Source organism: Perognathus longimembris, chromosome 1 (assembly GCF_023159225.1).
Source record: "Perognathus longimembris pacificus isolate PPM17 chromosome 1, ASM2315922v1, whole genome shotgun sequence".
Lineage (NCBI taxonomy): Eukaryota > Metazoa > Chordata > Mammalia > Rodentia > Heteromyidae > Perognathus > Perognathus longimembris.
In genome coordinates this window covers 146,474,909-146,489,222 of record NC_063161.1, presented here as the reverse complement: position 1 = coordinate 146,489,222, position 14,314 = coordinate 146,474,909, and the positions used below count along the sequence as shown (strand labels likewise).

The following is a 14,314-nucleotide window of genomic DNA, read 5'->3' as shown; positions in this document are numbered from 1 at the left end:
TAGAACTACTTACTTCTGGATAATGCCATCACCACAGTATCCACTTCCATGGATGTATATAGCAGCAGATGATGGCTCACTCTCTTCAGTTCCAGAAACAGTGATAATCTGGTACTGGTACACACTGCCAAGTTTCAGGTCCCTAGAAAAATGTAAAGAAGACGATTAGCTACACAGATAAGATGCTGAGATGAGATACATTGGGAAAGAAACCTGATATACAGAATATATTCTATCAGTTTTGCTCTCTCCCTCCCTCATCCCACCTTTCTCTTTCCTTCCTTCCTTCCTTCCTTCCTTCCTTCCTTCCTTCCTTCCTTCCTTCCTTCCTTCCTTCCTTCCTTCCTTCCTTCCTTCCTTCCTTCCTCCTCCCTCTCTCCCTCCCTCCCTCCCTCCCTCCCTCCCTCCCTCCCTCCCTCCCTCCCTCCCTCCCTCCCTTCTTTCCTTCATTTTGTTCCTTTCCTTTCTTTTTTTTTTGAAAACAGAGTCTTGCTGTAGGCCAGTCTGGCCTTGAACTCAGAATCCTCCTGGTAGAGCCTCCTGAGTGCTGGAAATGACAATGTTCACCACCATACCTATCTTAGTCTTACTCATTTTTTTAAAAATCAAACACACATTCCATTCACTATTATCATCTGGTGAACTAAATAATTACCTAGTTAATTATTACTTAGTGAAGTACTGACAAGTGCATTCTGTTATTCACCAAAGAAAACAAACTTTAATTGACGGATAATCATTTAGAGACTTTTACCCCTTAACTTTTATATGAAATATGCTAGAAAAGTAACAGATAACATATGAACCACAGGAAAAGTATTTGGGAGAAAACAATCCAGGAGGGAAAACAAAACAAAACAAAAAACCTAGTGTAAGCAAAAGCACTGAAGTGGGAAATTGTGCTATGGGATTCCCTGGGCATTATCAGATTGTTGCCTCTTATTATAAACCCGTGCAGAATTACCCCACTACGCATGAGTAAGCTCTTTCCTGATGTTTCATCTATAGTGATTCCCCTTTTCTCTGTCACATGCTTTTCCCAATGTCTTTCACTCTTGACTGAAATAATAACAGTAGCATGTATTAATCCAGTATTGGCCTTGGGCAATGCACTTTCTATGTGTTTTCTCATTTGAGAGTCAATACAATTGTACATGAATACTTATACTTTCATGTTAATTTCACAGATGATGAATCTGAGACATAGAGTTCAAGCAACTTGCTTGCAATCATATGCCATTGAGAAATATCCTATCTCCTTTATCCCCACTTTAGACTCTGGTGCAAAGCGATGCCTTGTCCTGGAATTGCAATTCCAAGGGCTGCTTCTTGTAAGATTTCCAACAAAACATGACATCTCTCTGCTGACTTCAAGAACTCTTGGTGCCTATCCTGATTTTCTCATGAATCAACATTGCTGCTGCTACTTATACTCCACGGCAAATACAGATGACCAAATATCTACTCCAATTTTTCCCTTTCCATCATTTTTCAAAAGGAGATGTTATTCCTTGTCTTTATCACTCTCTGTACCAAGAATACATTTCTTCATAATAAAACTCTAGTATGAGGGGAAAAAAACACAAGAGGATAATGAAGAGATTCCAGAGTGGATGGAGGTGGATTTCATAAACAAAAGGACAATGTAAAAAAATAACAACAACCCACAACAACTCAAGTTCTCCTGCCCCTCTGTTATTTCAGCTGCTCTTAGGACCAGGGCTATTTGGATAGGGCCAGCATGATAACAGGTGCAGGACATGAGCAGAAAAGTTCTCCTCACTCTGATGTGTTGGAGTTTATGAGCAGTGAAGGATTCTGGTAAGGAACACAACCTTCCTGAGAATGTTACATGTATTATCCCCAGGGGGAGTTTGTTTTAGCAGCAATAGAGCAGTTACTGATGTCGGAGGTAGACCAGAAGTCCCTGGAGATTTGGTTAAGGGTCTGTTAATGAAGATAAAAGGAGGCCATGCATAAAAATCTTAAGGTGCTGTCTATATAAACAACTGTAAATTTCTAAGGGTCAATTTGTTGATAAAATACAGATTTTACATTTTCTTTTACATTTTACATTTTCTTTTAGCTTTATCTTCATGTAGAATAATGAATATATATATATATATATGTTTCTGGTGAATTAAAACTGAAATAAAGTTAGAGGTAAAGTGGTATTTGTAGGGTATGCATGAAGTTATAAGAAAATCAAGAAATATATGTGATGCATTGATTTTGCTCTAAAATATAGAAGTGCACTGTATAGTAAGGAATATTGCCATGGAATACTGATATGTGGTCACTGTCTGAAGAAAGCATAGTAGTATGATCATATAAACTAATATTTTGTGAAATGAACTCCTAGAAACGGAAACAAGAGATTTTTGTTGTTGCTGTAGTTGCTGTATTTTGTCTTTTCCTTTTGTCTTCTTTGTTAGTTTACTTGTCTTTGAGAGGGCAAGAGGGGAGGGGTGTCACAGAAAAGGATGGGACAAAGGTGAACAAAGGCAGCAGTGGTACTCACTAGATACTATGTGGAAAATGATCTCTACAGCTTGGCATTGGGGGGTGAGGAGGGAAAAACTGGGAATGAGAGAAGGAAAGGGTCACATGGTTCAAAAAGAAATGTACTAGTTACCTGACTTATGTAACTGTAACCTGTCTGTACATCACCTCTGCAATTTAAAAATAAAGGACAAGTAAAAGAAAAAGCATGGTAGTGTGATAAATTCTCCATGTTGTTTCTTACATGTGGTTTGTGTAAAAAATGATTTGTGGTTGAAATATTTAAGTTGTAAGCTAATCTTCATGAGGGCTTTCCTTCTCTTCCTTACCTTGCCCTCTCTCCTGCCTTCTTCTTCCACCTCTTTAGAAAATGCTAGTTTAAGGGTAGGCAAATATGTGCTGTGCCCTGTGTTTGTCACCTTTATCCAGGCCATTGTGCTCTCACAAGTGTCTGCCTTATGTTTGCATGTCTCACACTTAGAAACAAATATTCTTGGTTGGCTATGGTGGTGTGCACCTGTCAGTAGTAGGCAGAAATAGGAGGATTGTGGTCTGAGGCCAATCTGGATAAAAGCACGAGACCCTATTTGGAATGTAAAGCAAAAACCAAAAAACACCTAATGCCAAAGAGTCAAATTCCACCCCGACAATGTTTTCCAGACATGGAAGTACCAGTTGTGATGAGGTATAAAATACAGAACACTAGAAATAAAAAGTCCTAATTGTGAACCAGGAAGGGCCCAGAGGAAAGATCTATGATCTGGGAGACACAGTTCTGTGTCTGCCACTGATGGATAGGCTTCAGACCATCTGTTTCTTCTCTGTGAGCATCCACTTCTTTGTGAAATAGGAGTGAGAAGGGTATGACTCTCAGCCCTGAGATCCATAGTAGCAATGTAACAAGGATGTTGTCTTGTATTTTTCTGTGGTGAACATTTCTACAGGCTCGATGCTGCCTCTGCAGTTAAAATTCTGCAGTAAGAATGGGTGCCGGTCAAAATCTACCACCCAGATTGATCTGGAAGATACATGGGTGAGACCACCCAGGATGTCTCTGGCTCAGAAAGAGCTCAAGTATTCCAGTCCACCCTGGGGCTAAGAATCAGAGGGTAATGCCCGGGCACTTTGGATAGCAGCTTGTAGCCAAGAACGGGAAGGAAGGAAACAATCACTTTTTGAGCCCTACATGATGTGCCAAAGACTTAATATATACTATTATGATTGTTTTAATGAGAAAAGATTTCAATTACATAGAAAAGTACAGAGAACACTACAATAAATGCTCATAGATTTCCTCTTCATCTTTGTCAAATTATAACATTAGCATTGGCCACATTTTCTTCATATCTTTTTGATTTGGGGTGGGATAGAAATTAAATATATATGTATATATATATATATATATATTCTCTGATAAAATCTGAATTCATCTTTTTGCCCCACCTCTTATATCTTACTTTCATCTCAGGCACATTTTTGTATGCTTGTTCCGATCTATTTTGCTGCATATTTTAAATGATTATAATTATAAGGCTGTCTTCTGTCCATCTGTACTGGCTTGGATACACAGTGGTAAAAGTAGATCTAACTTGCTTAATTTTATTGACACGAAGTGCTTTACCTTACACACACATCACATTTTACTTGACCACTAGTTTGATAGGCATCTTTTATTATTGCTATTCTTATTATTTAATCAATCTTTCTGTTCATTATTTGGAGCAATGTTACTGTAAACATTTGTACACAGAGCCAGAGTTTTCTGAAGATATAAGAAAATTGATACTGTTAGGTTGAGAAGCAATCGTGTTTTAAATGTATTATTAATTATTGCCAAATCTTTTTTTTTTTTCCAAATGGATGCAGCAATTAACAAGTTAATCAGTAGAATTCCCATTGCTTTGGGTTTTTGCTGGCATTCATTTCTGCCAAACATTCCATTTTCTGCCAAACTATGAATAGTGTTACATTTAATTATTGTATTATGTTGTCTTTGCTTGATTGCTAAGTCTGAGTATCTTTTCATACAGTTGCTGACTGCATTCATTTCTAGCCATGTGGATTGCTTACTCATCTTCTTGCCTACTTTAAATTGGGTTGTTCTGTATTAACGATATGTATTTATACATACTGAATAGCAGTTATTCACAAATAACAACTTCAAAAACAAGTAATATTTAGAAGTCCTCATATACTGTTTCATTAATGCTAACAAGTTGTTTATGCTTATTTAATTTTTGCATGTAGTTTCACCAGGTAAATGATGAAATCTTTGTCTTTGTCCCCTTCCTTCTTTCCTTCCTTCCTTCCTTCCTTTCCTTCCTTCCTTCCTTCCTTCCTCCCTTCCTTCCTTCCTTCCTCCCTCCCTCCCTCCCTCCCTCCCTCCCTCCCTCCCTCCCTTTCTTCCCGCCTTCCTTCCACTGTGCTAGGGATTGAACTCAGGGCTGTGACCACTCTAGGTAAACCACACTACTAGATACATCTACCACACTGTTTCTTCCTTTTCAGTGTAGGCTAGGTGGGACCAGTGATATTACTAGTTTTCTCAGTTTGATCCTATGATGAAAATTAACACTTTCAATATTTTACCTACTCACAGTTTACTTCTTTTTTTTTTTGTTTTGTTTTTGTCTTCATGAGTTTTAAAAAAAATATCTTTAAGTACTTGTACAGAGGAGTTGTCATTTAACAAAGCAGTTTATGAATACAGTGTATATTGATCAAGGTCATCCCTTTCAACTTTCTCACCCATCACTCCCCTACCTACCCCTTCCTCTCTTCTTAATTTTGTAGGATATCTAGCGAATACTTTACTGCATTCTTCTCTCTTCTCAAACTTTACTTTTTATTCTTTTTTCTTCAATGTGGGGCATCAATTCCACATTATATTTATGCTAGGCCAGTGCTCTATTGCTTCCATCCTCAAGAGTCTTCTAAAAGTTTTTCTGTTCTGAATCCAGTTAAGATTCCTTTTTTCTTTTTTTGCCAGTCCTGGGGCTCAAACACAGGGCATGAGCACTGTCCCTGGATTCTTTTTGCTCAAGGCTAGTACTCTACCACTTGAACCATAATGCCACTTCTGGGTTTTCTGTTTATGTGGTGCCAAGGAATCCAACCCAGGGCTTCATGTATGAAAGGCAAGCACTCTACCCTGAAGCCACATTCCCAGCCCCAAGATTCCCATTTTAAAATATAATCTAATATACTAATATTTTGAAGTACATTAGCTCAACTAACACTGTCATCTCTCATCTTGGGATAATACAGCATTGGCTTAGTGTGCATATTTGTGTGAAGTATGTGGATTTGAATATATTACTGAATTCTGCTTGGTAGTGTCTTGCATAAGATTTTTGATTCTTGGTCAGTCATTAATTTTATAGACAAATATTATCATTTTCATTTCATTACTTTGAGTCAGTTACAAGGCATATTCTGACCAACGCTCTTTTCCATGTATGAACACACACAATTTGTATACAAATGATATCACACTGGGTGCTGGTGGCTCATGTCTGTAATCCTAGCTGCTCAAGAGGCTGAGATCTGAGGATCAGTGTTTGAAGCCAGCCTAGGCAGGAAAGTATGTAGTGTTATCTCCAATTAAAACCACCAAAAAGCTGGAAGTAGAACTGTGGCTCAAGTGATGGAGTGCTAGCCTTTAGAAAACAACAACAACAACAAACAAGAAAAAAAACCCCAAAACTCAGGGACAGTGTCCAAGCCCTGAGTTCAAGCCCCAGTATTGGTACACGCATGTGCACACACACATACACACACACACTCTCTCTCTCACACAATAGCACATGTTTGTAGTATCACTTCATGATGATGCTTGTAAAGAAAAGCATATAGCAGGAGTAAGCTGTCTTTCTTATTTCTTTTTTGTACTCTTGTCTAGCAAAAGTAAGCTTTATGCTAACTAATTATATTTATGCCTTTGAACACTTTTTCAAATCCTGAATAAATAAGTTTATGTTGTTTCATTTATTCAGCTACTTAGACACATAGATAGCATTCATAAAACATCTAAGGTTATTTTAGGTCTCTGGGATGCAAGATGAATTATATATGGCTGTCTTTAGGATGCTCACAGGCTGGCAGAGAAGAGAAGGTATTGAAGTTGATGGCTCTTAAAAACCCTAAAAAAATGTAGGTGCAGAGGCTGCACTAGGTCATGGGATTGCTGCTGTCATGGCTGATGAGGATAACATTATGAGAGGAGTTCTCAGAAAATTACATGGTCTAAATGGAGAACAGCAAGGTGAAGTCAAGTGAAGTGAGCCAGACCCAAAGAAACATGGACTCTATGGTCTCCCTTATTGGGAATAATTAGTACAGGTTTAGGCAAGTCATAGCAGAGCATCACAAGGCCCAATAGCTATACCCTTATGAACACATAAGATGATGCTAAGTGAAATGAACTCCATGTTATGGAAACAATTGTTATATAACAGTTGTAACTACTTTCAACGTCCTATGTGTATCTGTAGCTTCTATTATTGATGATGTTCTTGTATCACCTTCCTGTGGTTGTACCTACACTATCTCTGTAATCTTATCTGAGTATATTGGAAACCGTGTTTACTGGTATTGGAAGTAGGAAATTCAAAGGGAATACCAAATTTGAGAGACACAGGGTAAAAAAAAGAGAAACAACTACAAAAGCAATACTTGCAAAACTATTTGGTGTAAGTGAACTGAACACCTCCGGGGGAGGGAAGGGAAAGGGGGGGAGGGAGGGGGGTATGACGGACAAGGTAACAAACAGTACAAGAAATGTATCCAATGCCTAACATATGAAAATGTAACCTCTCTGTACATCAGTTTGATAATAAAAATTTGAAAAAAAAAAGAGAAGGAGGAAAATGGATTTTCCAGGTAAATGCATTGTGATACTTGCTTTGGGAAGGTCATTTTGGTAGCATTGGTTTGGGAGGATAGGTAAAAAGGCACTACTGAATGGTAGAGACGGCATTTGCCGTTCCTCCATGGAGTGATGAACTGCAAGGAACAGAAATTAACACATCTTCCAAGGTTGCATACTATACCAGTTGTTTTTATATTCTATCTTGTTTAATTTTTACTTTCTATTTTGTATATTGAGAACTAAAATTTAAACTAACTTGTCTTTTCTCATCGAATACCATTGGAACCGCAGTTATGCTAATGGAAAGAAGTCCTTTCTTGATATTTATTCATTGGTTACACAAAATTAAGTTCTTCCTATGTGTGATAATCATATATTCTTTGCTTCCAATTTTATACAAGTGCCACGCTTAGGGTTTTTTTTGGGGGGAGGGGTGCTAGTTCTAGGGCCTGAACTCAGGGCCTGGGCACAGTTCCTGAGCTTTTGTGATCATGGTTAGCACTCTACCACTTGAGCCACAGCTCTGCTTTCAGCTTTTTAGTGGTTAATTGGAGATGATAGTCTCACAGACTTTCCTGCCCTGGCAATCCTCAGATCTCAGCCTCCTGAGTAACTTGGATTACATGTGTGAACCACCAGCACCCAATTCCACCCTGAATTTTTGCAGAGGACTTTTATTTCCGTTTTAAGCCTGGTGGCATCATGGCTTTAACATGTATGTATGTACATATGCATGCATTTAGTTATTTGTTTTGGCAATACTAGAGTTTGAATTCAGGATCTCATCAGGTAAGGGTTTTCCCACTTGAAGCCATTAACCTCCTCTTTTGTTTTAATTTTTTAAATTTATTTGTTTATTAATTGAACACAATTTTTTTGACAAGGTGTTGTGCAAAAAGGGTACAGTTACATAGTAGGGCAGTGTGTACATTTCTTGTGATATCTTACGTCCTGTTTTTCTATCTCTTCTCTAGGTCAGGTAGACATATATACAATATACAATGTATCAAGAACATATACAGTAGCCACGTGGCCACGCCCAAGAAAGTTGGCCTAGGGCTTTAAATGTAATGTCGATATTAGACCATATGTCGACAGTAGTCTTATATGAACGCACATACCTAGCTTTTGAGCTATTGTATTCCCCTGAGAGGTCAATTTTTGACCTTTATATGTTGAGTAATTGTTTGGTTTTAGTTACATACTGTTGGGTCGCTGCCCCAATCCTGTGGGGAATACTATTTGACAAGCAGTTTTTGGTTTCACAGACTTCGTCTCTACTGTCTCTCCGTCTCCCTTTGTTAACAGTCATATATCAGGGAGATCATGCCCCTTTGTTTTCTGTGTTCTAGGCTTGTCTTGCTCAACGTTATTTGTTCGAGTTCTGACCATTTCCCTGCGAATAACAATATTTCACCATTCCTAATCTCTATGTAGTATTCCATTGTGTATAAGTACCATATTTTTTGGATCCATTCGTCTGTGGAGGGGCATCTGGGTTGTTTCCATATTTTGGCTATTGTGAATTGTGCCGCGATAAACATGGAAGTACAAATGTCTTTTTGATATCTTGGAGTTTGCTATTTAGGATAGATGTCTAGGAGAGGTATGGCTGGGTCATAGGGTAGGTCTATATTGAGCTTTTTGAGAAACCTCCATACTGTTCTCCAAAGTGGTTGTATTAGTTTACACTCTCACCAACAGTGGAGAAGGGTTCCTCTTTCTCCGCATCCCCTCCAGCATTTGTTGTTGCCTAAGTTCAGAGTATAGGCCATTCTAACTGGGGTGAGGTGGTATCTCAGGGTTGTTTTTATTTGCATTTCCTTTACTAACAGGGATGTTGAGCATTTCCTCATATGTTTCTTTGCCATTTTTATATCTTCTCTCTTTTGTTTTAATTTTAATTAGGGCCCCAGCATCCCAAATATTGGGATTGCAGGTTTACTCTACAATTCTCGGTCTAATATTTAGTCTTTGGGTAGTTGAGGCACACCTTTCTCCATCTTCCTTCCTTTCCATCCCAGGCATCAGTAGCTGTCTACAGCCTTTCTATGCAGGTACCCTTCTATTAAAGCAGACATGTGCTCCCATTGCCAAGAAAGAACCTTTGTTTAGGAATATGATCTTCATTCTTTCCCTTACATTAGCCGTCCTCTTATTCCTCCAGGTAATTCTTGGAAGCTGCAGCCTGTGGTCTGGAGTCAATAAATGAAGACTGAGATGACATGGATTTGAGAATCCATTAGGCATTTGCAGCCCTACCAAAAAGAAGAGTTTGGTACAATCCTGTCTGTCACACATGCAATGGAACAACTGCATCCTGACAATCCTGCTCTCACTGAATAAGACTTAGAAAGGGGAAGCTGGGAATATGGCCTAGGGGTAAAAGTGCTCGCCTCGTATACATGAAGCCCTAGGTTCGATTCCTCAGCACCACATCTATAGAAAAAGCTGGAAGTGGTGCTGTGGCTCAAGTGGCAGAGTGCTGGCCTTGAGCAAAAAGAATCCAGGAACAGTGCTCAGGCCCTGAGTTCAAGCCCCCGGACTGGCAAAAACAAAACCAAAAAAAAAAAAAAGACTTAGAAAGGAGCAAATGTATACATGTAACTGATTAATTCCAGCAGCCTTTGATATAATTGTCCAAAGATTTGCCCTGGTACCAATTTAAAACACAGTAGCAAATTTAATAAAACTAACAGCCTGCAGCCCAAAGCCTTCGTTATTTTGTTTTAATCATCTTTTACCACCAATTGAAATGATTTTCGACATTCTTGGTGCCATGAAATAAAATAGAAGGGAAAGAATGGAGAAAACAATGTGGAAATTATAAAAGAGACAGAGCTTCATATCCGGGGTTCAGGTAACACAACAGCTATCATGAGATATTATGTTATGTTGTCAGACTGAGGTTTGAGGCGAGGACATTTACCAGTTTTGAGGGAACTCCACACCTGGATAGCATTTAAGAAAGGAGAAAGAGAAAAAAGAAAAAAAAACAACCCATCTACAAAGGACTCTTGTTATTCCTGAATGGAACCAAAGAAGATGTGTGACAGTTTTCCCAAACAGTCCCCTGTTGATGGACAGATCACTGGATTACAATTACAGAGCTGGGGTTTGTGATAAGCTGCCAGGTTGCCAAGGACTCCAGGAGCCAAAACACCAGATACAGTAGGAGGTAAACAAGGCATTCTACATAGTGTGAAAACAGAGGCCAAGCTAGGGCCAGAGAGTAGGGCACAGGGACCCTGTGGCAGCTCAGCTGGGTGACAGACAAGAAAAGCCCTTAGTAGTTGTGGAGGACCAGAGGCCATGGGGAAAGCAATCTCCTTTCTCCTCCCCGTGGCCTCTCTGGGTGGCCAGCAGTTTTATTACTGGCAGAGGGTGAGGCCAACAGCATTTCTGAATTTGGCACCACATCTAAAACCATTTGGGGTCTGGGCTCCTCTTTCTTCTCTGCCCCCATCCTCCCCTATGAATGCTTCTCGGGTTTGGTGAAAGCCGGCATGCAGTTAGCAAGCTACATTTCCCCTCAATTTTGAAACTCATGTGCACTCAGAGAAAATGTGATCCTTATGTTTCTGATTCATTTACACTTAACTCATCAAAACGCTATTTTGTAAGAGCTATTTGATGTCCAAGGAGTCTTCTGAGCCCTTTTGTAAGCCTTGCTTCTTAGAAGTAGGAAGTTACATTTCTGAGAGGGGGGAGGGAGAACTTGAACCTACAAGGTTGAGTTTGTTTTGAAATGAGGGCTCTCCTGAACATCACGTGGACCCCGGAGCATGGCCAAATGTGTTCTCTCATTTCCTATCCCATCCCCCTCACACATCCCCAGCTGCCATAAGGTTACTACGTCAGCTCTCTATGAGTTCACTTTGAGCAAACAAGAGTGATTTCTCCACCATCAGAGAGAACAGAGCTTACATTTGAGTGTCAAGGTCTGGCTAGATTGTTACGCTCTCTAAGTGGGAGGTGGAGCACCCAGAATGTGAGTCTCTTTTGCCATCAAATGGCTGTGTGACTCTAGAGGTGTGATCCTTCCTCTCTAGGCTCAATGAAACACATTTATAAAGCATCTCTCTCTCTCGTGTGTGTGTGTGTGTGTGTGTGTGTGTGTGTGTGTGTGTGTGTGTGTGTGTGTGTAATTTTGTGTATGTGTGGGCTGGTAAGCGGGGCTTAAATTCAGCTTGCACACTGTCTCTGAGCTTTCTTCACTCAAGGCTTGTGCCCTACCACTTGAGCCACAGCCCCACTTCTGGTTTGTTGCTGGTTAATTGGAAATTCTAGGTTTTCTTATCTAGGCTGGCTTGAAACTGCAATCCTCAGATGTCAACCTCCTGTGTAGCTAGGACTATAGGCATGAGCCATTGCCATTTGGCATTGACATCTTGAGTTTCTAGACAGCAGGATTTATTTGAGAATATTGGAATTCTCTCCGCTTAAAAATTTGGGAGACAGAATTTAAATGCAAAGAACTTTGGTCAGGAAGAACACCCAACATGTGAACATCAACAAGGAGGACGACTTTGAAAAATCACTTCCGACAAGTTTCTCATGATCATATGTGCATTATGGTTCACAGAAGAAGAATATATTATCCTAAGTCACACAGTATAGTACCATAAATGACAGACTCTCGCATAGCAGACCATAAAATCAACATACAAAAAGACAGTAGATTTTCTGAATACCCATTACCTGGCATTTTTGCCAAACATACTTGAATGGGAGCTGCTGAAGTTGGAGCACAGGAAGGTGAAGGCATGGAACATCAGCACGAGGATTGAAGTGGAACCCACACTGCGTTTGCATGAGACACAGAAGTGGTATCTGGCTTGTGTTAAAGCCCATGAGTGAATGATTAATCTCAAGTAGAAAACAAAGGCTGGGACTTGTAACCCTATAGGTATTAGTGCTACAGAAGATTAACCCTGTTGTCTCCCTGGGGATCTTTGCAGCATATTGGCCTATGTTCTGAGAATCAGTGGGTGATGAAAATTGGTGGTCCCATAGATCCTGTCTACTCCCAACATAATACACAGACACACATGCACACACATTCATGCACCCATATATATGTGCACACACATCTATTCACACATCAGTTGCTACTGTATTTCTACACAGAAGAGAATTCCTCCTTTTATCTAAACCCAAGAGCACTTGTAGGTTGGCACTTCTTCTGTTTCAGTAGTGCCAGGGGTATGAACACCTCCCGTGAGTCCACTCATCTGTCCCCTCCTTCTGACTAGATATACGTCCCAGACCTAAATTCTAAATTCTCTTCATTCCTACCCGAGCTTGTCTACATCCATCCCATCATCTCCTACTTCAGTTTTCCTTCTTTCCTCTCTTATCAGTTATGCTCTATTTCTCCATCATCCTTCCATGCTACTACCCGGATCTCCATATATCTCCCAAGAGACCTCCTAAAACAAAATCCAATGAAGACTTTATGCTTTCCTCACCCCACAGATGAAATCCAGATCCCTCAGCATGGCACTCTGGACCCTCATGATTTGCCACTTTTCCACCCCTGTGATCTATTTACTCAAACACACACTCAAAGTTCACCCTCCACTGCCAGGAGCAGAGAACTTTACCTATCTTTTCTGGCTAAATCCTTCTGGCCTTGGCTAAGATATCACTTCCTCCAGAGGCTTTTCACGGACTCTTTATGCTGAGAGAGGAGCTCCCAGCCAATGTGCTTTTCTTAACACAACATCTTCCACTCTTGTTTAATAACCACTTGTCCATTTATGCATTTTTCACACTCTCTAGACTAAGGTCCTAGAGAATTGGTACTATTCATTATAGTCAGGTTTGTCTCCACTGTCTTTGTACAGGGCTAGTTAGAAAGACAATGCCAAATAGAAAATTGATTTTTCTATTGAATGAGTGAAAAACTGAATTACACCTTTTGGTGCAATTCAATTCCTTGACTTACAGGAGAGAACAAAAACAAAACACAAACCTGAGGGCTTTAAGAGGAGAAAGGATGATGCTATAAGATATTTATTCATCCTTTGATCTAACCCCAGGATCTAATCTGTTTTAGAAGGCAAAAGGTAGACCTCCAGGTCCCACCTGCATTATGGGCTTCTGGTTTTTTATTAGTATGTCAGGCTGTGCTCACTCATTCCTGTATGCATATCCACACATTTATTTGCCTGCATTTACTGACCACCTATTTGATGTGCTGACTTATACTAGCAGCTGAGGATGGAGGAAAATGAGGCCAATTCTCACCTAACTCCCACCTCCAGTATCTCACTCTCTAGCCAAAAGGCTACTCTGGAAAAATGTACTGACACATTCCGAAATCCCTCAAACAGAGAGTTTTGAAAGCACTGAGAGGTATGATAGCTCTAGAACGTTTCATGAGAATCCCACTGAGCACAGAAGTCTTTCTTTAGATCTCAATGGCAAGTTCCTAAGCTGTTAGTACAGACTTACTAACAAAGCAACCTGCTGCCTTCATCTTTACTAGCTTAGATAGTCATCATGCAGTGGCGAGCTAGCCCAATGATGCTCTGAAGAAGATGCCAGGATTAGCGATGACCTGTAGAGTCAGAGTCATTTACCTGCCTATAAATTTATAGAAGGGGGGCTGGGATCCAGAGATGTGGAGCCCATTACCCAGACACAACAAAGTGTCATGATACCAGGACTGGAACCCAAATCTCCAGAACAGGGTGGCTTTTCTCTCTTGCTCGCTCTTTCTTTCTGTTGCAGAATGGAACCCAAATCTCCAGAACAGGGTGGCTTTTCTCTCTTTCTCGCTCTTTCTTTCTGTTGCAGAATCTTCCCCAGTGTCTCTGTCTCTCTCTCTTCCTTTCATTCTTGCAGAGATTAAAATATAATTAACCTTTCTTTCTCCCAATCAAACACTGAAGCCATAGCAATTCTGGGTAAGTGTATGAGAAACCCCTTTGTGTC

General features: G+C 40.0%; 1 protein-coding gene across 1 annotated transcript in view; it reads right to left on the bottom strand.

Moving 5' to 3' along the window:
• Window positions 1–14,314, bottom strand: part of Pappa (pappalysin 1) — a 226,571-nt gene that overhangs the window by 122,199 nt on the left and 90,058 nt on the right. The window contains exon 8 of the mRNA XM_048340520.1: window positions 14–142. Coding sequence (XP_048196477.1) covers window positions 14–142 — 129 coding nt within the window. The remainder of the gene's footprint in view (window positions 1–13; window positions 143–14,314) is intronic.